This window comes from Bemisia tabaci, chromosome 5, assembly GCF_918797505.1.
Source record: "Bemisia tabaci chromosome 5, PGI_BMITA_v3".
In the NCBI taxonomy this organism is placed as follows: Eukaryota; Metazoa; Arthropoda; class Insecta; order Hemiptera; family Aleyrodidae; genus Bemisia; species Bemisia tabaci.
This window is the reverse complement of record NC_092797.1, coordinates 9193092-9219683: the sequence shown is the minus strand read 5'-3', so window position 1 is coordinate 9219683 and position 26592 is coordinate 9193092. Positions and strand designations below refer to the sequence as shown.

Here is a 26592-nt window from a genome sequence, read left to right as displayed (position 1 = left end):
CTATAATACTATATCTAATTTCTACCTTCTATATTGTTCGAATCTTATTCATTAAAATCTAATGAGATTATTTGCATTAACTCCCCAATTGTTTTTAACCTCCAGGAGTTCAGGTTATCGGTATGTCCTCTCCCTGTCCTCTTGAATAGAATATAAATCAACAAACAGTCAAAACAAAAACTACTCCAATTTTATCGTGTTGCAAGTCAAAGAATGATTTTTCTTTTTAAATTTCAGGTTGTTTTACCCCAAGCATCTGAAGAGTATGGACCCATAAGTCATTATTATCTCATTGTCGTTCCTGAGGATCCTAATAGTGTTAATAAAAATCCGGACCAGTTTTTGACAGAAGAGGTAAAGTACTGTCCTTTTCCTCATTTTTTATCTCTTTCAGGATGTTCATTCTTGTTGGACTTAGATTCGTAAGTTTTCCTACGGCTGCTGAAAATGTTTCATTTTATTTTCCACTTTTTCCATCAACATATGTGATTATTCAGTAATTGGTGTTAGTTTGAAAGTGGATGGAAGCAAAACATTTGAATCGTTTAGCTTGTACAGGTCACAACAGTTTGACAGGTCAGAAAAATTAGGATTGCATCATGTTTTCTTTAATCAGCTAAACATAGAGGATCAGGTGGCTTAAAAAATATTGCGTAAAAAATACAAATGAAAAATTTAATGCCGCTGAAAATCTAGTTAAAGATCGAATAACATTTTTCACTGTCTTAGAACTTAAACTTATCAAAACGTCTTTTTTAAACATTACAAAAGCATGAAAAGATGATTTGTATTGAATTTACTGTGTCTAAGGCATGATTCCAATTTTTCCCCTTTGTTTACTCACGACTTGTTTTTCTTGATGTTCCTCAGCTTATAAGCGGTAAAGGCCTAAGGAGTGAGTATGAACGTCCACCATATATTGCTGCTAAGTGGCCTCAGCGAACTATTCCTTTCACATTCGATCTGGGCAGTGGAGAAACATTTGAAGGTTTCGTTAATCGGAAACTAGAACGTGGAGTTAGGTACAAGGTGTTTGTCCGTGCTGTGGTTGACGCTCCACAAAAAGTAAGTTATTCAGATTAAGCATAAGTAAGTCTTATGATTTTGAAATTTTAACTTGAATCTTTTCTGAAGTCGCCTGTCTGTTTGTTAAATTTGCAATTTTCTAATATTTGTCATACTCCAAAGGTTTTATGCCAATCTAGTATAGTGAAAAAAAGTTTTACGATACAAGGTAAACTTATTGTCTCCAGTGAAAATCTGTAGTATGGATAGCTAATAAACTCACTTCACTCAAGTTTTAATTACTAAATATATTTCAGAATAGGTCAGTGGCACCCATTTTTTTAAATTTATTTTTTGAAAGTATGGAGTGAACTGAGCCTCTGGGAATTTTTCCGGATTTTTGTAGATCCTAAAGGGTCAGGAAATCCCGTTTTGAAAATACCAAAGATGGGACCTGTTTGAAACGTTATTTTTGGACGGCTCTGATGACGTACCCAGGCACGGGAAACAGCGTTTGCTGATTGGCTGAACTTAGCTTTGGGCTTTGGTTGTCAACTCGACTGTTGGCTTTTGATTGGTCGAATTTTGATTAACTTTTTCCCCCCCCCCTAGAAGTGTTTTTTTTAAAAAATTGTTTGGTTTTCCTACAAAATTTTACCGAAGATAGACTGCACTCTAACCCTGTAAAAAATCATTGCCACTGCCCCATTCCTAGACTTCACTATCTATGAACCCTCATTCAATCACTTTTCACAAATAGCAGGTTTTTCTTTCGAATCGATGAGGTATTTCAGTGTAATTGTTGAAATAGAATCCCATAGTGTTTTGAAAGAGGTACTCAGTAGCCTCCAATTCTTTTTTAACCATTTTCTATACATTGTGTTACAGGATAAATTATTCACTTCAAGTCCTTGCTCCGAGTACATGGCTTTGGATATGAAAGGAGTTCCCCCTGGAGATCCGCCTCGTCGGCCTGACCCAAGTGCCCCCGGTGACCACACTCAGATTAGTGTAAATCTGGCCAATGAACAGCCTGCAATGGTTTGGGTCATAGGGCCAATTATCCTAGCCCTGCTTCTTTCCATATGTCTTGTTCTCATATTTATCATCAGACGGTAATTTTCTTATTTGAACATTTGTAAATTTAAAAGATCAACTAAAGCTTTGTATGAGCAGTTTGGTGTTATTCACCTGGCCTGCATTTAACAAAAAATAATCAACTCGATAACAGAGTTTTTAGCATTGCACAGTAATATTTCACAATCATTTTCCCTCAACAGAAAAGATTTTTGGTGGGAAAAGAAAGACTGTTTGCTATCCCAGGCATTTTCTTTTAGATGAAGATAAAGATGCATGATTTTTATGACTGCAATCAAGTTGGTTTTCTTCTGTTAAATGCAATCAAACTATTCACCTCAATATAAGCTTTTATTATCTTTGATTTGCCACTTTGCGGACTAAATTGAAACTAACATTCTTGTCAAGAAATAATACTGCAAGGATAAAGAATGGTTTTCAATTTGATCTGTGATCCAATTATCAGACGGATCTGGAAACTCTTTTGACTTGTAGTCACCTTGATATCTCCTCTCCAGCTCTTTTGGCGCAACCTTAATGGTTTTAAATTAAAATCAGAAGACCCTCTGAAAAAGAGATCAAGATTAACGTGGAGGAAGTTTCAACACCAGCAAGTTAGCTGAAAATTTCAAATTAAGGAAGTTTAAAGAACGTCTTTTAAAGAAGATCTCCTGCCAAGTTTCATATAAAATAACTCAAAATTCAAACTGACTCAACTCTTTGATCACCCAATCATGATAGCATGGACAGGAGCATACCCAAGATATATTTCATATTCCTCGCTCAACGTAAGAAAATTATTATTCAGTTTTAACTAACTGATGTATCTAAAGTCGGTTTCAGTTTCTCAAGCTATTAGATGTATTTTCTTTCACATCTAGTACTTGAATTTGAGAATATCATTTTTAACAACGAACTTCTATTTTTTTGTTAATTTTAGACGCCGCCAACCTTGTAAATACCCAGATCATGCTGCTGTGACCCGTCCCTTAATGGCTGATTCAGGTGGAATCATGCCAAAAATTGCTGCTCCATCAGATCCTGTCGAGTTACGGCGTCTAAGGTTCCAAACGCCTGCCATGGTTTCTCACCCTCCCATCCCTATTACACGACTTGCTCAACACATTGATGCTCTTAAAGCAAACGATAATCTCAAATTCTCACAAGAGTACGAGGTGAGCATCATGTTTCAATCACGGATTTCCTCCAACTGTTTTCAAAGGTGGTTTACTTCGCTTCCCCCCCTTTTTTTTTTTATCAAATACTACCTGCAAGAACAGGATCCTCAGTGCTGAAAATTAGAAACCGAGATAGTGGTACTACATAAAAGTACTCTTTACATACATTGCAACAAAAAAAAAAAAACCCTGAGAATGGCTAACTCTGCAGAATCTTGATGTTTGAAATTTTCAGTCATAAAAATCCAAATTTGAAGGAACTAAATACATCAGCCCAGTTGAATGGTTAGATCATCCCTAATTGTATATGAGTCTCTCTAGTGTCCACTACACTACTTTTGCAAAAGTGTGTTTCCTGAGACAAAAGCTCAAGGCTTTTTTTGCTGTTTTAGGTAATTCTGTCTAACGGTGATCCTTGAAGAAGCTAGAAATCATCATTTCCTGTGCTTGTCAATTCAAACTTTCTGTTTGCTAATTAATCAAAATCTACTTTTACCAAAGTGGCTACTAAACACTTTTAGTGGTCTTTACAATGCAATATTTTCTCAGTGCACTTACTGAAGTTACCTACATTGTCCACTTTTATACATAAAGCAGCTATTTTAAAAAAAAATACAAGAAAGTTTCTACATCTTTTGCACTATCCTTTCGCTTGCAGAGTATTGAACCAGGTCAGCAATTCACATGGGACCACTCAAATTCGGACGTTAATAAACCAAAGAACCGTTATGCCAATGTTATCGCCTATGATCATTCACGCGTTATTCTTACACCAATAGAGGGTGTGCCCGGCAGTGATTATATCAATGCCAATTTCTGTGATGGCTATCGCAAAAACAATGCTTATGTTGCAACACAGGTAATTTTGGATGCTTTTATTAGATCTTGATAAATATTGAGCCTATATCAATTTTCCTGCATTAATAATATCAATTAATTTTCTATGTTCTGACACAATAATATAGCGCGAAGCACTCTGTTGATTCAGTTAATCTAAGCTCCGATTCAGTAAGGGAGAGAGGTATTTTGGAGATCTAAAGCTTAGCAGAAAAAAGTATGCTTACATATTCTGGGATCAATGTCCAATCATTAGTTGCTTACCTTTCAGTGCCACAATGACGGGTGAGAAGTTGAGTCAATGATCAGCTTGCTCTATCGTCAAAGGGTTGAAACGTTGACACATTTGCCTATTCAAATAGCCTGAGCTTGCCAGACCCAATCAACCCTTCTATAATAGACTGTGCTCATCACTGATTCCATTCCTCACCAGTAGAACTTCGTTTCTTCAACTATAATTCAATATTTTACTTTAATTTGTTGCCAGCAAAATAACAGTGGGTTTTTTAATTTATCAATTCTGGCAGATTCTAGTTTGGAAAAGCATTATTTGTAGCCCTCAAGATTATGCCTCAACTAAGCCACCAATATTAGGCTATGGTTGCATCTTGAAATATAATTCTGAGCATATAAATTACCTCTACTGTTTATCGAAGCACTAACTAATTCAAACTTTGCAATTTACGCCTCAGTTCCAGTTTTGGCGCTGCAAGTATCGATGCTCATTTTAGATCGCTGCCTTTGTATTTATCGCGTGATGAAAATTTTGAGAACAGATCATGTAGTTGAAGAAGATTATGTCCTATCGTGGAAAGAACAATCAAATACCAAACTGTTTTTTGTCTTTTCTTATTTTTATCAAATCATTTACCTCCGTGTGACTCCATTGACTTATAGGGTCCTTTACAAGAAACATTCAGTGACTTTTGGCGGATGATTTGGGAACTCGGAGCTGCGACAATTGTGATGATGACAAGGCTTGAGGAGCGAGCTAGAATCAAGTGCGATCAGTACTGGCCGTCGCGTGGTACAGAAACTTACGGACCCATCACTGTTACATTGTCTGATACTCTGGAGCTTGCCACGTATTCAATAAGAACATTCCATGTGAACAAGGTATGTATCAGAAAATTTTATTCTGTTCATGAGTAGGAAAGACCTTGCGTTTTTCCCATCAAACAATTTGTGCCTGATATAGGAAAGTAAAACGAGATAATGTGGAGCTTGTGCAACAATTGGATAGTTAGTTATTAATCTACAAACTTGAGATTTTATGCGGAGGTAGCCTGTAGTATCCCCAGTGTACAGTTCTTTTTTGAAAAACACATTGTCGTAATGGTGAATATATCACACAGGAGACTTATTTTGATGGCGAAATTATACAATTTTCTTATTTCCCAAAAAATTCCAAGTCTCTCGAATTGCATTGTGAGAGATTTCGTATGAAATTTATTTTTAAAGAGAACCTGATCATCTTTTTCGCACAGAATTTCATCTGATTTTTTTGTCTTTAGAGTATTCTCCAAAAAGTTTGTATAAAATAGTAAAGTGGTTTCTTTTGAACAAAGTGACATATGAGCCAGAATTTGGAAACACCGCAATTGTGATCCTTTAGTCCATAGTCAATTTGTGTTTGACCACAAGGATTCTTTTCACATTCACCATTTAACATAAATTTTACTTAGCTATTCATTTTTATCGCCTTAGGGTGTTGATGGAGAGAGAAGAGAAATCAAGCAGTTACAATTCACCGCATGGCCCGATCATGGTGTGCCAGATCATCCGGCTCCTTTCCTTCAGTTCTTGCGAAGAGTACGTGGTGTCAATCCATCCGATGCCGGACCTTTGGTTGTTCACTGTTCAGCTGGTGTCGGAAGAACTGGATGTTTCATTGTCATCGATGCAATGATCGAACGAATACGGCATGAAAAGACAGTAGACATCTATGGCCATGTCACTTGTCTCCGAGCGCAAAGGAATTATATGGTGCAGGTATGCATATTAGTCTTTCTAACATTTTCATGATGCCTGTATCCATAATCCATCGGCATCAAATGATGAGTACACTTGTTACGCTGTTGGTGGGATAAATGGGAAATGATGAACAAGACCTGGCAACAATTTTTTCGTTAGTTTGGCACTAGTTTATGGTTCCTGCTTTTGCGGCTCATGCAGTATCATTTGATCAATATGCTTTGAAAACAGTTAACTTCATTTATTTAGTATAAATTAGTACAAGTAAACAATAATCATTGTTACGGTACAAGCCAAGGGTATACAACTATTTGTGTAAACGTTAACTGTTTAAATTTTATCTATCGTGTAGCAGGCTTTGGCAGTTATTAGATTTCTGCATTTGAATGTGGTCAAAAAATTTATGTTAAAAAATATGAAAGCCTCAAGTCGCTCATGACTTAAACAATTTATTTGTTTTTAAAGCAGAGCCTCTCCCAGAAGTTTAACCTGATAGTGCTGTGAGAAATTTAAATATTTTCATTCTCCATTTGTGTGTCTACTAATTAACTTATACATACTTTTTTTTAAAACATTCTAGACTGAAGATCAATACATTTTCATTCATGATGCTCTTCTTGAGGCAGTCATCTGCGGCACCACAGAAGTACCAGCCAGGAACCTTCACTTCCACATCCAAAAGCTAATGCACGTTGAAGCTGGTGATTCTATCACTGGTATGGAGCTTGAGTTCAAGGTAAGTGAGGACATTCAGCAATTAATTAATTCAGATTCGTTTAGACTAAAGTTTAAGGTGAAAAATATGCCCGAGAGGACAATGTAAAGTAATAGAAGAATCTCAATTTAGAGGTGGTTGTTTCTTGAAACTGTAAAGGCAAAAAAAGACATCACTTAAAATTTACCAAAAAACGAAGTTACCAGTAATGATGCAATAAACTAGGAGCATTATATCAACTCGTACGGAGCACAGCTGACCGGTAACGGTTCATTTTTTTAAAGAAATCTTGATGCAATGGGACGATTTTGAACTCATGTTGTGGTATCATTTACTCTACGTAATTTCAACTTGTCCTCGTCATATTTTCATGATTTTTGAGTTTTTTGTGGCTTCCTCAATGCTCCTCCTGTTTTGACTCTACCAATGTTGCAGTCAAAACCAATATATTCCTCTTCCTATCAAGCTATTATCAAAAGCTTGAAAGGTTGATCTTTTATTTGTATTTCTTTCGGCAAATTTCTCATTCCAATCTTATCTATTTTGGCACAGAAACTTTCGAACATCAAGTGTGACTCCAGTCGATTCGTGTCTGCAAGTCTAGCCTGCAACAAGCACAAGAACCGGTTAGTACATATCTTACCAGTGGAGGGAACGCGAGTTTGCCTATCTCCTATCCGAGGCATCGAAGGATCAGATTACATCAACGCCAGCTTCATTGATGGTTACCGACAACGTGGTGCTTATATCGCTACCCAAGGACCCCTCCTTGACACAACGGAAGATTTCTGGAGAATGCTCTGGGAACATAACTCTCCTATTGTGGTCATGTTAACCAAACTGAAAGAAATGGGCAGAGTGAGTGTAAAGATTTATTTTTTCATTCTTAAAATTGATCTGGCTGTATTGAATTAGCAGAAATAGAGTGTTTGTGAAGTTCCAAGCTGGAAGCATCCAATTTATGTCCTGTCTCTCTTAAAGAGATTTGACTCCCCAAGTTGCTGAGTTTGTTTGGATAAAACTATGATCTTTATATATGTTTCGGGTTTTTGAAATTTTTTTGAGCAGAAATCAGGGAGTAAGTTTATGACCTTCGTTTTCAGTTGAAGAAAGTTCAAAAAATAATTAAAAAATAGGCTAAATCAAGTGGCAAAATTTAACTGTAATAGATAAGACTGTCTTTGGTCTTTTTGACCTCTGAATATTTTTATTTCTAATCTTTCAAAAACAAAGCTTTCCTGGACCTTTTACTGCACAAAGTTTTAGGAAGAAGCGTGTAAACTTTTAAGAAAGTAAAAGGGCCAATGCAATTGTTCTGTCAAAGAGATAAAATAAATTCTCTTCTCTGCACTTATTATAATCAACATAACACATCAACTCATCACTCATTAACTTCTCATTCTTTATTCATCATTTCGGCACATTGTGTGCTGTTTCATTTTTTTTTTCATTTCAACCTTCTATTCATGATATGTTGGTTGAATTACTGTCTGGAAAATCATATAAAAATTTAAAATTTAAATTATTTCTCAAGTATTCTAATCAATGTAATAATGTTTTCGTTTTTTTTTTACACAGGAAAAATGTCACCAATATTGGCCAAGCGAAAGATCAGTCCGTTACGACAATTTTGTGGTGGAGCCTATTGCCGAGTACAATATGCCTTTGTACATATTGAGAGAATTCAAAGTCACTGATGCACGAGACGGCAGTTCTCGCACATTACGACAATTCCAGTTCACAGATTGGCCGGAGCAGGGTGTCCCGAAGTCAGGAGATGGGTTCATCGATTTTATCGGACAAGTGCACAAAACCAAAGAGCAGTTTGGTCAAGATGGCCCTATCACAGTTCATTGCAGGTTAGTCCCTTTGTTTCTTCAGATTATTTTATTGCTGTCTCTGTCTAGTCACCTATTGCATTATTTCCCTTGCAATTTCATCTTAACTGAATATAAAATACTGCATTTACGAGGGTCGTCCAAAAAGTTAGTTTCCCTACCTTGTATCTTCCAAACGAAAAGAGATAAATGAAATCTGTAAACAGGCACATATGAGGTATACTCTAAGCTTTAAAACAAGCTCAAGTTTTTGAAAATTGGTTAAAGGGTTCGCGAGTAAACTTAATTTTACTGAGACAACCTCCTGTCGCCGCGTGCCCACCTCCGGGGTCAGGATGCGCGGAGAGTCGATCATAGAAGACTCGGGTTATCGCCTCTATACATCACATCAACAAAGAATTTTAATGTTCTCATTGAGTAGGCCTTACATTACTTTTTGACATAGTCTCCACATCTTTTTTGATATTTCTAGTATCATCATAGCAGCTTCTTGATGCCTTCCGCGTAGAAGCTCTCGCCTTTACTCTGAAACCAGTCCTTGACAGCGATCTGTACCTCTGAATCGGTTGAAAATCGCTTCCATCGTGGAAGTTTTTCCGCTCGGGAACAAATGAAAGTCACATGAAGCTAAAGTACGAAAGTTTGAGGGATTGGGGGAAAATTTCCCTACGCAAAGCAACTGATTTGGGAGTGCAGATCGCTGTCAATGACTAGTGTCTGAGCCAAGACGAGATCTTCTACGCGGAGGGCGTCAACAAGCTGCTGTAATGATACCAAAAATGTCAAAGAAGATGTGGAGACTACGTCAAACAGTAAGGTAACTACTACTAACTACTACTAAGAGGTTACTCAATGAAACCTTTAAAATTTCTTGTTGATGTGATGTATAAAGGCGATAACCTGAGTTTTCTATAATCGACTCTCCGCGTATCCTGACCCCGGAGGTGGGCACGCGGCGACAGGAGGTTGTCTCAATAAAATTAAGTTTACTCGCGAACCCCTTAACCAATATTCAAAAACTTGAGCTTGTTTTAAAGCTTAGAGTATACCTCATATGTGCCTGTTTACAGACTTGATATATCTCTTTTCGTTCGGAAGATACATGGTAGGGAAACTTACTCGGGGATGACCCTCATACAATGCCCATTGTGTGCTGCAGAAGTCAGAAATCAAATTGGCTTGGCACTCAGGGTGCGAAGGTTTACGCTTTAAGCCACATATTAAACTAATCATCCAACCAATCCATCAACTCGACTGAATAAACATTGTCCATCGCTCGTTTTGCAAGAGCTACACTCCAAATTGGGAGAAAAAATCTTTTAAATTTATAATGTTTTCTTATTCAAAATTTCAAGCCAAGTTTTTGTTGCAGCATATTTTCTACTATCCCCTATTTTTTGCCATGCCAAGTTCCCAAACGTCTTGGAGAAGGCAGTGATGTGAAATATGCTCAAAATTGCAGCTTAAAGTTAGTTTTTTTCCTTATGAAAAACGGATTGTGATCTACATCTGTAACATCAAACTTGGCATGCAATCTCACTCAAATTATTTTTGTATATTTGGGGTGCTTTTTAACAGTGCCAAAGAATGCGTCAAGAAGTCACCCAAAGTCGCAAGCAAATTCTGCTCTGTGAAAAATGTGCTCTCCATATAACGGCTAGTTTTGCGGAACAAAACTCTTCAATGTCTTTGAAAAGACCGTCATGTAAATTTAATTTTACATTCACAAAAATGCATAAAAAAAGTAGAAAAATTTGAATGTCCATGAGGAAAGGCTCCTTGGTATTTGAAGACACAGAATTGAGTTATTGACATCAAAGCATATTATTCATAAATTTCCATGCTATTCATGAATATTTGCTCAGTTTTAGTTATTTATTCTCATTTTCATATGTGTGGCTGTATTCCCAAGTAATTGAATACTCTCCTTGCTACACGCCTCCTTCACAAAATTTGCTGATTGCACATCCCTATTTAATTTCTTTTAATGATTGCATTATTTTGGATGTAAACATATCAACTAAATTTTTAGCCTATCAGCTAATTCGTTCATACCATGTATTATTTCCAGTGCTGGGGTTGGACGTACTGGAGTGTTCATAACGCTAAGCATTGTTTTGGAACGTATGCAATATGAGGGTATAATTGATCTATTCCAAACTGTACGCATCCTTCGCACTCAACGCCCAGCCATGGTACAAACTGAGGTAAGCACCAAATTGTTGTTTATCATGTTCAGACCTTTGTTTCAACCATTTTTCTTTGTATCAGCCTTAAATATATTTTTATGTGTTATAAAACTCATGTTTCATTAGTGCCGTTTTTAACGATTTTTGCTTACTCTCAAATGTTATTTTTTGGCATTGATTTCATGACCCACGAGATGAAATCTATTTTTTATTTTTAGTACATTTTGCCTTTACTAGCTCTATAAGGCAGTATTTATATACTGACTCAACCTGATTAGATTGGACCAAACTAGAGGTGAATTCGATTTGACGTTGGCGACAAAATACATGGAGTTGAATTGGCACATTTATACTGTCTTAAATCGAATGCATTGTGATTTTGATGATCTAGTCTGATCATATAGTGATCTTGATTCAGTGGTGTACCAGTGTTGCTGAGCAAATATTTTTAGGTATTTGTGAGGTGTTATTCCTGATCTCAAGTTTGTTACGGTATCTAAAGAGAAATGGATAGCTTCATAATCTGCGTGAGTTAATGTGTGAAATATAAACACACCATCTAGAGAAGGTTTTATTCGCTTTAAATTTGACGTGTCTCCATCATATCAAATCCAAGTCTAGTCTGACAGAATCAAATTGTGTCCATGCAGTGTAAATGCAGCTCAAGTGGCCAAAAATATTGGTCTTTATCAATCTTCAGCGTGTGATTGGAGATGTTGATGAGGTTCAGCAATCAATTTACAAGGAACCGAAGCAAGTTCAGAATTATGCTCTCTCTCTGCACCACTAAAACACATCTGGCAATGAAATTCCCTAGCATTCAAACTTAATGTAAAAATTATGGTTTCGTATTTTCACCTCAAATTTTCCGTAGATGTCAGTCTAGAGCTGTAGGAAGCTTAAATCAATACACATAGTTTTGACTATCACAACAACTTGGAAGAAGATTAATATTTTTTTTGTAAACTAATTAATTTGTTTTTCTGTTTTCCAGGAGCAATATCAATTCTGCTACCATGCTGCTCTGGAATACCTCGGCTCATTTGACCATTACACGAATTGAGAAGAACTTTGTGCGTTGTCAGGCATCGCAAATGAATTTGCTGTCTAAACGCACATTGATCTCATCGAATAATAGACTGTTCATTACAATAATTGATCTCTTAAAGACGTGTGAATATGCATTTGTTCATGAGTTTCATGCATATCATATGTTTATTGCCAGTGTTAGTTTAGTTTAAACCGAATATCAAGGCTAATCATAATTATAAGAAAAGATAAGTAGACTGAACGCCCTTATGAAGTCGATTTTCTGTTATTAGCTGCGCTTACTGTTAATGTTGTATATATTCATAGTTTTAATGAATCAATGCATAATACTAAAATTGTATAAGTGTAAAATGTACATATGTAGGTACGTTTTATTCTAGAAAATTTTCAATTGTAGAGCAAGAGTGTTTTAGTTTTTGTACTGTGGACGTTTGTTAAACTAGTTTTATGTTTTTAAAAACATCCGATTGCCAGAGAAGTTTTTTTGTATGTATGTAGTATGATTACATATGCAGGAGTTTTGATTACTCAACACATTTTTAATATTGAATTAAAGAACAAATAGAAGCGCTTATCTCAGCAATTTTTTAAAAATATATCGCTTGCGGTGCTAATCTCATCTTCGAAAATGTGCAGCTCCCAACTGTAAAAAAGAGGAAAAAATCTCTTAAATTTGTGGAAACCCCTAATATTTATTTTTCCCCGCAAAAAGTGTAGTGAAAATCATTTAGCTGCTTTTTTTTGCCTGGAATTCAGAACCAATTTCGTACCCTTGCCACATAAATAGATAAAACTCCCTATCATCTATGTCCATACAGAAAATTACCATTGATGTAAGAAAGGAAACTCCTCACTAACTGAAAAAAGAATCATGATAGACATCTATGTTTCATACTCTTTGAAGTTTTAATTAAACTTTAAAACCTGTCAAATATTTGTTCCAGTTGACCTGAGTATGAATTTGTTTAAGTAATTTTGTAAATTATTGTAATGAATAGATATTTTTGTACCCGTGTTGTAGAGGCAAACTGTTATAGATTAAGATTCCTTTTTTTTTATTCCCCCTTTTTTTATACAGTTTTCTTTTAACTGGAAATTCATTTTCTTTTACAAAAATGAAAGGTGAGAATAACATATCAAAACACAGTCAGGTAATAGACACAATCTGTAAACTTCCAACTCAGAGGGCATCTTTTACTTACTGACGGTTAGACAAAAGAATCTCTTTCATGCATGAATTATAGTTCATAGCGGTTCTCTCTGAATTAGTTTCAATAATAGAAAAATTTTCCTAATAAATAAGAGAGCTCTGCCAGCAGCTAGAGTGCTAGGTCTCCTAACTCTAATTCTAATTTTTCATAAGAATCAGCTGTATTTTTTAATCCAGCCTAAGTTTGTGACAGAACCAATGTTAAATGAAGCAGCCGGTGAAAGAGCTAGTCAAACATTGCTGTGACCTAGACTGTATTTTTACCAGTCTCTTCCAGGCCCCATAAGGCCTATAGGATGAAAAATTAAAAGTAACACACATATTTCTCATGGCGTGAAATCTTTCTCTGTCAATTTCAAGCTGTAAACTTGGTTAGCAGTATCTTATCCAAAAATGCAGACAAAACCTAGGAGATCCCTCTGAGACAATAAAAGACGACCAGTTTTTTTTTTATCCACCTTGTAAATTCGAGTACCTACTGTGTTTCTTTAAGGGTTTGAAAACTGTGATGTTCGCATATTTGTGTGTAGTTTAGTTTGTTAATGAAGTAGTAATTTGGACAAAACCAAGATTACTCTTCTGTACAACTGTCAACTCATTGCGTCAATGGAAGTTGTTAAAGAAGAAAAGAGTTTTAACAATTTTAATTGAATCAGTTAAAAGAAATATTTTGTAAATAAAGAAGAAGGCCTTTTTTTTATCACAAGCCTAGTCTACAGAATTTTTCTAACTTTTACAGCAGTTATAAGAAATGAATTAGCAACACACAATTGCAAGATTCTCAAGCAGCAAAAATTTACAATAAAGTCGCAAGGAGGCATTCTAAAACTCACTTTTGCTGAATATCATTTAGAGAAAGACATTTAGGGGAAATGAATTTTAGATTAACTCTCAAAGATTTTCATATCACAGTTATGTGCTTCATAGCGCAAAATTCCTCTGATCACAGCTTTTCTTTTTTTTTCATTTTCTATTTCCTGTTTATTTGTAACAGTTGTTGACCTATATATTTTGTAAATGAGTAAATTTTGAGTCTGTTTTTTCTATCGTTAATTTTATAATAATGTGTTTGTCCTGTGTACATTTGCAGCTTTTTCAGTTGCCTTTACTCAGTACTTATTTGAATGCCATAATCATTGTAGATGCTGTCCGTTCTCATTAGAACAGGAATGACAGTCCTTATAGGTACCCACTTGACTTAATGATCGATAATAATTACTTATAGTGATGCTCATTAGATTTGCTCCGACTCTCTTTAAATTATCATAATTCACATTTGTTTTCATAGGTTTGATTTTATCTTTCATATTGATTGCTTTACCAAGATCCCTGTAAAATTTAAAATCATCTCGAAACAGTTGCAAGGAAATGGCTCACAAATCTTACATCACCTGAAAGTATGAGAGGTAAAAGTTGAAATGAACGTTTTTAAGTATGTTTCGAACATTCCCAATTTTGATCATTTTTACCCCATCAAAATCGAAAAGTAAGGGCATGATTATCTGCTAAGTTCTCTTTTGTGATTAATTGTTATTATAACAAATGTTACAAGGAAGGTCATAACTAGTCAGATAATGGTAACATGTTTCTGCACGATTTTTTTTACCAAATGAAGAATTATCTTCGGTTTAGTCCTACAATCTTTATCATGAACTTCGGTCGTAATCTTGACCGTGCTTTCTCCTCGAATCCCCTTTCTTTCTTTTTTTTCCAATATTTTTTTTTTTTAAATAGGTATGCATAACTTTAATGACAATGTTTCAGATTCTTATATGTATGATTTTTCTAGTCCTATTATTACAAAATTGTTCGTACAGGGTTCCTGACTGCCTGGCAATTTTCAGTTATAAAGTTTAAAATTTATAGAATGCCCTACAATGTTGATTTTAAATAATTTTTAGTGCGTTTAACATAACAAGTTCTATTTCTTTTTCCTTGCATCCGTAAAGTTCCATGAAAATTTTTTCAACTCGCATTGTGTGATGAACATCATATCTTTAACTTGTTAAGAAAACCAAAAATTCTCATGATGAAGGGAAAAAGCTCTTTGTTAACAAAATTTTCCCTCAAAGAGATGTGCTGTTTAGAGGATAATGGATTAATGTAAACAACCTTTTGAATCCAATCTCTCTATTCTTGAAAAAAGAAAAAGAGAAAGAGAGAAAAATGCAACATTGAATATTGTCAGACACGTGATAAATGGTATACTTAATTATAATTTCATTGTTACTGTTCCTCTCCCCTGAGCCTGACTCCTATATTTTCTGCCATTTTTAAATTCTTTTTTCAGTCTTGATATGTATTAATATTTCTTTTTTCTATCTTCTGTACTTTTATTAAGTTAATTTTTATGTTTTTCATTTCTATCTCTGAAAGCCGAAAATATTTGCATTTCAATATCGCCACTAATTCAGAGACTTTTTGAACTCAAATTGAACAATCTTGCGCTTATTCTAGCATTTAATCTTCTTTAATTTATTTGTGCAACTTCATATAGTATCTTAACTGCAGTCAAATCGTGAACGTTGTTTATCTTCAAAGATGAAATAAAGAACTGGAAATTGTGAAGTTCCTAGTGTATGATTATTTACTGATTGTCTATACTTTCTCATATCAATTGAGCATATCTTACGTAAAAATTTATAACTTGCCTGCAAAGTTCGTTCTCTCCTGTTTTTTCTTTTGCTAATTGCAGGAATTAAGTCCAAGCTTCTAAGAATTTTTTTCTTGTTCGTAATTCAATCACAATTTGAACTTTTTCTACTTCCAGAAAAGTTTCTTGCCAAGTGTTCAAACTGTTTTGAAGCTAAGTTCTACCAGAAATTTTTCAATCAAAATTTTACCTGAATATCATGTAAGTACTTAAGTCAAATTTTTGAAAGAATTATTTTTCTTTTCAATTGATCCATGTAAATACCTAAATAAAGGGTAATCACCAGAAACTGCTTTTGTGTTTTTATTTCTATCTATTCCTTATACTTCTTCTCCTCAAAAACATGAAGCCTGTGACTATTTTTGCTGATTTGCTGAAAGTAACAATTAGCGAATCCTGGAACTTTTGAACATTGATTGGATACGGATAGTCAGACTTAATGAGTAATTTTATGTGGGAAAGGCTTGATTTCGACTTGGATTTTGTTGTCTACCTAAAAGAGATAAAAACACACCATTGATAATGGAGCCTATGCGCCTGGTCGAAAAAGATTGTTAAGCCATGCCCCCTTGATATTTTCCCTAGGTGACCATCTGGAGCCCGGAATCATGAGTTTTTTTCAGTTATATTTTGGTGTCTAGAAATTTCTTTTCTTTTCAATCTAAGGAAGTTAAATCGTGCTAAATAATGGAGTCCATGCACCCAGTCGATAAATGACTTAAAAACCATGCCCCCTTGCTGACTATCTAGAGCTCAGAATTTTGAATTTTTTTCCCACGTATATTTTGGTTCCTCTAGAAATTTTTTCCCTTTTGATCCAAGAAAGATAAGAATACACCATCAATAGTGTAGTCCATAGGACTGGTCGTAAAAGGGTGTAAAATTCATGTCCCCTTTTTTTAACTCCAATTTTTACCAAAAATTGAACCACCTAAAACAGATCATCAGGTTTTGAAACGTTGCTTATGTGCCTCAGAAAATTCAAAAAAACCCGCGTGGAGGCAACAGCGCCCCAAGCAGCGAAATTTGAACTACTGCAACACAAACTGCAACAAACTCCTCCTCCGCTTGCAAAAAAGCATAACCGTATTTTAACGTGAGCTCTCTGCTTGATAAAAAACAATGCATTATATGGCTCATTATGACAGAAACGTAAGTCTTTTTTTTTGAAAAGCAACAAATGTTTTGATCCTAGTTTGTTTACATTCTTGTTTGCCGATGCCGATAAGTACTGCATTCCTCTCCCTTCTTTTATCTTGCATTCTTCCCTTTCTTTTGAGTCCTATATTTGAACACTTATCAAAATGAACTTTTAACTTATCAACTGAAGTACTTGATGTGTTGTTCGTGTAACTTTAATGATAATATTCTTGTTCGCTGCCACCTTCAACTTGGAGAACCTAGAAAGGTATCATGCATCTTCAATGCTTTAAAATTACCTGCTTTACATTGGCCCTTATTACTAGTTTGTTTTAATAATAGCTTTGCCTATACAAGCTGTCCGCATTTGGTTGAGCACCCAAGTCCTGCTCTATCACAATTTACAGCATTGATTCTTCAACAAGCTGTGCTTTTTCCCCAATGACACTTAGTTGCAGCACCAGTATATCGGTGCCAACAGGGCACTAGGGATGGTCGAATATTTAGATATTCGAATATTCGATATTCGAATCATCGGCACTGAGATAATAGCATCACATTCGAATATTCGCTTCCGAAGTATTTGAGATCGCATATTCGAATAATTTGAATACTCGAATAATCGCATTCAAAAGTGTCATTTTATCTCTCACGGTTCATAAAAAATCCAAAACGAAGCAATAATCGAAAATATTCGAATATTTGCATCCGAACTATTCGCAATTGCAAGATTCGAATTCTCAAATATTCGCAATAATCGCATTCGAAAAGTTTCGAATATTCAAATTCGATATTCGTCCATCCTTACAGGGCACCAATTGCAATTTATTAATAACTGCAATTACTGAGCAAAAAAGTTGTCCGTCCATGACAAAGAGTGTTGATTTTCTGTCCCCATGAAAGAATTGAAATTTATGTCTATAAAAGCAATGCACTTAGAAGTTAACGGGTATTTGATCAGAAATTTTGCTATTTCGGACAAATGGACTGCATTTTGCAATTTGGACCTACAAAGTCCGGCCCGGTTTAAAAACAACGTATTCGCCATTAGTTTCCCTATGCACATAAGTGTTTAATCAGATGAGCCAGAATTTATAGGTCCAAATTGCAAAATGCAGTCCAAATGTTAGTCAGATGTATATTCACGAAGGCGGTTAAAGAATGGTGGTTGCATTTCAATTTTGGCTGCCATCTTGAAGCGTTGTGACTTTAAGAGGGTTTTGCTGTGTAATTTGAGGTTGAGTCGGCTCCCCAGCCTCGGCTGGCCCATGTACCCGATGCCGTGTGACGTTCAGAGGGTACAAAATGCGACCACCATTCTTTATCAGCCTTGTATATTAACTCCCGAGGTCTGCTACTTTTATCAACTTACCTACTATGTACCTATTCATCATTGAGTCCACGCCAAATAAGTTCAGGCACTTTTAGACTGCAACAGAGGATCCATCATCTTGATTCTTGTATTTTCTTTCAATGTTAAAGTAATGCCACGAGATGTTCTGCCACACTCTGAAAGTGTACAAACTTCTTTGGCATAGACTCTAATGTCAAGGAAAAGGAGGATTAAAATTTATGTGCACCGCTGAGACTTAAAGGATTCATCCACAGCATAGGGTAAACATCAGGCTTTTATACGAAATAGAAGATCATCTGAAGGGCTTCACACTATTTTTTCCTTACACCATAGTTATCTGCTTCAAAAAATTTCAGCTTTATGTCAGTCTCTCACTTGTTTTACAGCATTATTTCTTTCCTCTTAAGTATTTTGTCCCATGTAGTTACTTATTGAATTAAAAAAAAATATTTTGCAAACAGGTCAACTGCAAAAAGTGAATTGCTCAACATCATTTGAAAGACCTAAAATCTAACCGTCTGAAGATGGGTATCGGCTCGAGTCGACCATATACAATAAATTCTAGGATTGACGGAAAGACTGTCCTCATAACAGGCTGTAACACTGGTATTGGTAAATACACTGCGCAAGAACTGTACAGAATAGGTTTGTAACATTTCATTTGATTTCTCAATTTAAAAAGCCTATTAATCTGTTTCAAAATGTAGTTAGACCGACAGACATTTTCAATGAAGAAAGACAAGTTCTTAAAGTGAGGAAACATCAATGTTTCAATGAGAATGATAACACACCGATTTGGAAAAATGAAAATGTACAGGAGAAACAAAAAACTGCATACTAAGTAGATGAAGAAGTTAGAAGAAAAAGCTTTTCGGAGCCAGAGACAAGTGCTTAAAGATAAGTTCTTATCGTTTAGCACCAAAAAGCTTTTTCTTACTGAACTTATTCACTTACTGCAGTTTTTTGTCTCCTGTTTCCATTCTCACTGATTCAAAAAAGCTTCCTTTGAGTAGCTGAACACAAGACCTGCCGCAACTTCAACTATCATACTTACAAAGGAATAATTTTGAGGACAGGAAGATCTTTAACTAGAGGTGTTGTCAGCTAAGTTGACAGTTGTTTAATTTTGGTTTGCAAGCGCCAACAAAGAATTTGGGCCTCTGCACAAAGCAGCGTTAGCTACTCTCCACCTTGGAAGCATCTGTCTCACGATCATATCGCAAAAATCTACCTATCAGTAGTTATGATTCGCGATTTTTATGTGGTTGTGATTTCTGTGTGGCTAAAAGTTAAAGTGTTACAAGGTTTGAAAGTATTAAAAAACTTATCAAAGCGTGTGTTCTTGCTTCTGCAAGAATCGGATGTTTTCATGTGGATAGTAGTGACGCGAAAACGCTTGCTAACCAACCGAAAGTAAACAACCGTCAACTTAGCTGATGACACCTCTACTTAATTGGCAGGACTGAGAACCTCCTCAACTTGATTATTTTATTTTATTAAGGTTAGATTAACGAATAAAATAATTAGTTGGTCGGGAGTCCTAGGTCTGATCTTACTGAGCCGGCTATAGATGCACATGGATCATCTAATCGCCATGGCCTCCTATTATTCAAATTGAATTTTCAATCCACTCAGTTAACTTGAAAGCTGCTTAACCACCTCTTAAAGAGGTTTTTTCCATATTTTTGCAATAGAGGGACAAATATCATCCACGGTAAGTTTTCTAGGAGACAGGAGTCATCACAAATCCCAGAGCTAATCAAGGCGAATAAATCAGCAGCCAAATCCTAAAAACAGAACTTTTTACTGTCTAGTTTTAAAATTTCCATTCTTACTTAGTCTCTTAATAATAGATTTATCAGAAAGTATCATGCAATATTTTTAAGGATTATCCTGGAAAGAGCAGCGAAAAATTCTGCCTTGTTTTGTGCACCCATGATGGTCAGTCATCCTTCTAAAAGTATAAACTGTACCCAAAAATTTGCCAAAAAAAATATTTGTAAATAGTTTTGCATTTTCCCCAATAAGTGAAAATACTTGCTCCTAAGTTATCCTCATCAGCTGAGCAGAAGTTTTTGACATACAATTTTCAAGCTCTAATCATACTGTCTTCGTATTGTAAGAAAATTAAAATAATTCTCTGAATTTCTTGCAATTTCAATTTTTAGGTTTTAGTATAAATCTTAAAATTGTTCTTCGCTGCCTTTATAAGTATTAACTCTTCCTTTTTTTTGCGCAGGAGGTCGAATAATCATGGCATGCAGGGATGTTGCAAAGGCAGAGCAGGCTGCTGAAGATATCCGTAAGGTTGTCAGCGAGGCTGACCCTGAAAATAAAGTCGGAGAGCTCATAATAAAAAAACTTGATCTTGGGTCAAAAGAATCCATCCGCAGCTGTGCAGATGATATAAAACAATCAGAAAAACAAATCAACATCTTAATCAATAATGCTGGTATGTATTACATTAATCTATTGAAGTGAAATTCGCCACCTTTAACTGAAATGTATTCAATCTAATTATCTTTTGTTTTGTTTTTACAAAGAGTAAAAATATTATGACTTTTTTTTCCCAGGTGTGATGATACCACCGTACCAGAAGACGACAGATGGTTTTGAATTGCAGTTCGGAACCAATCATCTGGGACATTTTTACCTAACATACCTGCTGCTACCAACCATCCTTGCTTCCACTCCAGCGAGAATAGTCAATGTTTCCTCAGTTGCTCATGAAAGTAAGCTCTTTGGAATTTCTTTAAATTCCAGTACGAAAACATTCCATGAGCAGGTTACAGAAAATTTAAAACAGCGTATATGACCAATACTCAATTTTCAAAGTTTTGACTCAACGCAAATTGTATCACATACCTAGGAAATGCAGCACGATGTGTGCACAGTTAAAACTTATTGTAAATGAATCTCTCTGAGTTTTCACTCATACTGAAGTTGTGGCGTACTCACTTGTCAATAATTTTTACCTGAATGTTAGAAAAAGAAGTTAACAAAAAAAAACCGAACTCTTCCCATATTTTTCACACATCTTATTCATTTTTCCTAAATTTTACTCGTAACCATAAACATGAATTACTCAATGAAAGTTAAAGCTCACAGTGGATATAATTTTAGTTTATGAACGTAGAGAGAGCCCCTATATAGAATGTATTCAGCCTTAGCTTCTAAAAGCCTTGCAGGCCTCAATCTTCAATATCTGTCGGTCGGTAGCTGATCGTTGATGGACTGAATTCTACAGCGAGCAGAATTTTATTAAAAAATTATGATAAGACTGTGGAGTAGATAAATTTTTTAAATTCTACGCTCAGTCTGCATTGTTGTATGCAATCACAGGCATAATTTGTCTTTGGCTCTTCCTTCAATATTGTTTCTAGCCTGTTGAAGTTAATATTATTATAGAATGGCTGACTGGACTTTTTCCCCCATACCTATATTTAGTTTAAGCTTAATCAAAAAATTAATTGTAAATCGCTAAAAAGGAACATCTTATCAGGGTTGCAAAAATTTCTTTACCTAGATCACAATTGGTCAAGTGCAAAAATGGTAATGCTGGCAGAATCGCTTGTATTTTTGCAAAACCGTCGTAAAAATCACGTGTTCACTGTACAATTACAGCAATTTGTATGTACAGAGCTGTGAAATGGCCGTCACTCTGAAATTGTTGGATAAAAAGGTTTTTAAAATGGGAAGGCAAGGAAACTTCGGCATCTCTGTGTCGGATATCTGAAGATTGACGTAGCTGCTACAAATTTAGGCTTTTAAGTAAGTTTTTAAAACCTTTTTCAACCTTACATATTAGTGTGTGAAAATTAACATGTAGCAAATGAAATTTTGTCTTTTTCCCCCTTTTTTTCAAAGTAATTTACAAATGTTAATTTTTGATATTTTTCCAGGAGGGCATATGAACTGGGATGATTTAAATTCCGAGAAAAGCTATCATGCACGGACAGCATACTCACAGAGCAAATTGGCTAATGTTTTATTTTCTCGAGAATTGGCTTCACGTTTGGAAGGTACGTATCCAATTCTTTTCTCATGTCAAAGTTTTTCAGATCATCTTGGTATGAATACCGTATAGACACGAATGATTCCATTACCTCTTTAGAACCATTTTTAACAATGAAGTTTGAGACTAGGAAACCGTCCAAATCTATGTTCATGTGTATTGTGAAAATCCTACTGAGCATGAAAAAGTGATATGAAGAAGTAGGTTTTTCTCTGAAAGAAGTCGATTCCAAGTGACAGAAAGTTTAGATCCCTACACTAGTTACCAAACTCCTAACTGCTACAGATATGATAGGATTTGAGTCTACCTGTTCTATATAAATTTATGTTTTAAGCTAGCAAAATAATGGTGGATAATAATATATCCAGATTCATCAAGAATTGTGAATCCTCAGTCAGTAATTTGAATTTCATATAGTGTCTTGATTTAAAAACAACATTCTTCCCTCCTTTCGCAGTGCATATATTAACCTCATGCATCACAACTCCTTGTTTCAAAAGCTAAATTCGGATTGGAGTAGACGCACTTTTTCTTATCTTAAGAGATCTTAGATGGGAGATCAAATGTCTCTTCCCTATTTAATCTATTTTCTTGTATTACACTGTTTGAAATAGTTATTGCTTCTTCATTTATACAAAGGTTGTCCCAAAAGTACTGCACGTTTTTTTCTTATTGATGAACGGTAGTAGATATCAAAATGCGGTTTGTGTAGTCTTAAAGACCGGCCAATTACCGATAAAACAAGACAAATCCGAGCTCTCTAAGTCAAAAAATGACCAAGGTACAGCGTTTTGAAAATGACTTGTAGAGGGGACCCCTACGGGATTTTCAGCTTCTTTTTTGGAAAAAAAGAAAGAGTTGATTGTTTTTTTTTTTTTTTTTTTTTTGGACAAACGGTAGCAGATATCAAAATGCGGTTTGTGTAGTCTTAAAGACCGAGCAATTACCAATAAAACAAGACAAATTTGAGCTCTCTAAGTCAAAGAATGACCAAGTTACAGTGTTTTGAAAATGACTTGTAAAGGTGACCCCTCCAGGATTTTTAGCTTCTTTTCTGGAAAAAACAAAGATTTGATTGATCAAAAATTCTACCGAGAAATCGTCGCGATCGAATGAAGTTGGTAACATGATATCAGCCCGGACCTTGCTCCCTGCGATTTTTGGTTTTTTCCTACGTTGAAAAAGGGCTTAAGAGGCAGGAAGTTTAACTCCATCAACGAGATGAAAAGAGCTGTTGAAACTTTCTTAAAGAACATTAGACAAGAAGAATTCGAAAAAACCATCTTTGAAGAATTGGGAAGAACGGTTGCGGCGCTGTGTGGCAAGTGATGGAGGGTATTTTGAGAAGGAAACTAGTGTCCAGTCATCCAGTGAAGGAGAGTAAATGCTAGTAATCTTGGTAAGATTCTGCAAAATTGATTTAATAAAACCACTTGAATCCTTAATTCTTTGTTTTTTTTCCAGAAAAGAAGCTGAAAATCCCGTAGGGGTCCCCTCTACAAGTCATTTTCAAAACGCTGTAACTTGGTCATTTTTTGACTTAGAGAGCTCGGATTTGTCTTGTTTTATCGGTAATTGGCCGGTCTTTAAGACTACACAAACCGCATTTTGATATCTACTACCGTTCGTCGATAAGAAAAAAACGTGCAGTACTTTTGGGACAACCTATGTACGTCTTTGCAACTCGCTTTCATAACTCATCATTGCCTCAGCAATCACTTGTCTAACTGTTGGCACTTGTTGGCGTTAGTACCTACACTTCTTTCATTGAGTATGTCCTTGTAAATTAAATAATAAATTTATTTTTTCTTTTTAAAATAATGCAGGCACTGGTGTCAATGTTTACTCCCTACATCCAGGAATCATCCTAACTGAGCTTGGTCGTCATGTAGATGAAATATACTTCAAAGGATTCAGGAGAATCCTTCGACCTATGCTCAGCCCCTTCACAAAATCTATTGAAGCAGGAGCTGCGACCACTCTATATTGCGCTCTTGATGAGTCTATTGCCAATGAGTCCGGCTGTTATTACAGGTAGGCCCTCAATTTTCAAGTTCTAAAGTATGACATTTCCAAGGTATCGTTTTGCCGTTTACTTTTGAACCAAGTTTTTCGATAAAAAAACCGAGCATATATTCAACCAACGTTCAAGCAACATTTAAAGGAAGGAAATAAAAGAGAAGTGAGGGAAAGATGTGACATTTTCAGGTTAATTTTGTATTTCCATTGCACATTTTTATTCTATGAGATTGAAAATCGTTCCGACCTGCAGGCATTCCTCCAATACAAAGAAATTGCTTATTATTTGCAGTTTGCAATCCACGACAATATTTTTTTGTTGAAGTCAATCCATGCAGAAGTGCTCTTAATTAATGAACATAATACAAAAACGCCGTTTTTGGCATATCTCGAAACTTGCTTTTGTAACTTTCTGTGAAGGAACAAAATTCCATTGAGGAAGCTTTCTTACTTTTTGATTGAATATTTTAAATAAAATAGTTACCTTTGAGAAGTTGTTTTATTGCTGTGCAAATGAGAAGTGCACCAAAGGATTTAGAAAAATCATTCCCTGAACATGCACTGAAACGGCAAAACTCGACATGAACTGTCGGTAACTCATCTAATCTTAAAAAGATGGTGGCAAGTAAAGGAGGAGCCACATTTTTTTAGGTGAATGTGGTATATCACAGGGTAAGGGCTGTAGTTTAATGTGGCAAAATTTTCAATAGATTGATTTTTTTTCTTTTTTTTTTCCTACTTCAAGTACCTAGCCCACAAGGGCTGATCCTGCGCTTCAGTCCTGTCCCGCCTCCGTCCCTAACAACCAGTCCCAGGCAACCATTGTACCCACCAATATTTTTGTCAAGTTGAATTACAAAATTGGATTTGGGTTTTTTAACGGAAAAATCGCTCTGAAGTTCTCAAATGCAAGCAAGCAAATTAATTCATTTTCATACTATTAAAGGAAAAAAATTCTTGGTATAGTCCGGAAAATTTGTACTCTGTACATGGCTGATGAGAACTCCAATCACTTTTTTCATCTGCTTCCATTAAATCAAACTCAAACGTCTTACCTATGTATCAAAAAGTAGACGTTTTTACCTAAAAAAATTTTTGACCTAAGTTAGTGGTTGTTTAAAAATTGTGCTCTTAAACTCCAAGAATGCATGATCAATGCTGTAATTTTGTTTCAGTGACTGTGCAAAGAAAGAAGCGGCACCTCAAGCACGCAATGATGAAGATGCTAAGAAATTGTGGGAAGTATCTTTGAAACTTCTCGGCTTGGAAGACATCAACATTAATGAAAAGCAAACAAGCTAAATGATGGATTTCTATAAAGCGATATCATCACTTGGCCTCACTTAATTATATGATTGAATTGAGCAAGATGAGATGGGCCCTTTTTAAACTGAAACTGAGGAAAAAAGGTTTCAAATTCATCCCTCCATAAGCCGCAATGTAAAAAGGAACTTCGAACTCTTATTTATCAAAATTGAATATTTTTTCAACCTTTAACTTCTATCGAGAGAATATTAATGAGTAGTCGAGAACAGAAGGGGTCAGTTCCTTCCTCATAAAATCAGCCTTTTTCAAAAAGAAAAGATTTAATTAAATGAGTTACTCTTGCTTTTTTTTTTAATGCCTTTTTTTCTCATATTTTTTTTGGAACGATTAAAAGAAGAAGAATGTAAAGTGCCTTTAGAGTAAAATAAGTGGTCCATTTAAGCATTTTATAGAAAGTATGCAGGCCATCAATTTTATGCGTAATTATTTCAAAATGTAGCTATTTGTAACAGGTAACTTATACTCAGGAACTTTTAATTGACTCTTTTCTCTCTTTGATGTCCTAGTACATAGTGATTATAGAGTTGGTATTCTAAAGCCTAATAATGATTTTGCTTATAGCATTATCTTTTCAAAGAATCCATTTTTAATGAATATCTTCTCCTTTAGAACGAAAATTAATTAATTTAGTGTCACATTGTTCCTAGAAACTCTTTGTGTTTTTTTCATCTCCTATTTTATTTCTGAATGTCACAATTATCCACTAATAAATGCTCAAATATTTGAAAAATAATTAGGATACTATAATTATTAGCAATACGAATCATCTGTGATCCATAAGAGCTGAAACAGAAGCTTTAGAATTCATATAAATATTATCTTTAAGTTGTCATATTATACTCACGTTATCTTAATACTTATGTAATCGTGATTTTAATACTCATGTTATTCTATTACAGAAAGTTTTTATATTAAATCTGTTTTAAGTCTAATTTTTTTTTAAATTTGATTTGATGATAGTACAATAAAATTTTATTACAGCTAACTATGGTGTAGACAACATTTTCTTTAC

General features: G+C 35.1%; 2 protein-coding genes across 8 annotated transcripts in view; both read left to right on the top strand.

Moving 5' to 3' along the window:
- The window catches only part of Lar (tyrosine-protein phosphatase Lar), a 384960-nt gene extending 368945 nt beyond the window's left edge, over positions 1–16015 (top strand). For all 7 annotated transcript variants that reach the window (XM_072300255.1, XM_019047742.2, XM_019047739.2 and 4 more), the window contains 12 exons: positions 238–354; positions 871–1065; positions 1894–2120; positions 3023–3257; positions 3919–4119; positions 4995–5213; positions 5805–6089; positions 6652–6807; positions 7339–7644; positions 8365–8645; positions 10696–10831; positions 11808–16015. In XM_072300255.1, coding sequence (XP_072156356.1) covers positions 238–354; positions 871–1065; positions 1894–2120; positions 3023–3257; positions 3919–4119; positions 4995–5213; positions 5805–6089; positions 6652–6807; positions 7339–7644; positions 8365–8645; positions 10696–10831; positions 11808–11876 — 2427 coding nt within the window. In that variant the 3' untranslated portion in view covers positions 11877–16015. The remainder of the gene's footprint in view (positions 1–237; positions 355–870; positions 1066–1893; positions 2121–3022; positions 3258–3918; positions 4120–4994; positions 5214–5804; positions 6090–6651; positions 6808–7338; positions 7645–8364; positions 8646–10695; positions 10832–11807) is intronic.
- A 939-nt stretch (positions 16016–16954) lies between these two features.
- Positions 16955–26565, top strand: LOC109034542 (retinol dehydrogenase 12). The gene is made up of 7 exons (XM_019047758.2): positions 16955–17134; positions 18682–18865; positions 20460–20672; positions 20794–20952; positions 22123–22242; positions 24062–24269; positions 25430–26565. Exons 2-7 carry the CDS (start codon positions 18745–18747, stop codon positions 25554–25556), a joined length of 948 nt encoding a protein of 315 aa, XP_018903303.2. The 5' UTR covers positions 16955–17134; positions 18682–18744; the 3' UTR covers positions 25557–26565.
- The last annotated feature ends 27 nt before the right edge of the window (positions 26566–26592 follow it).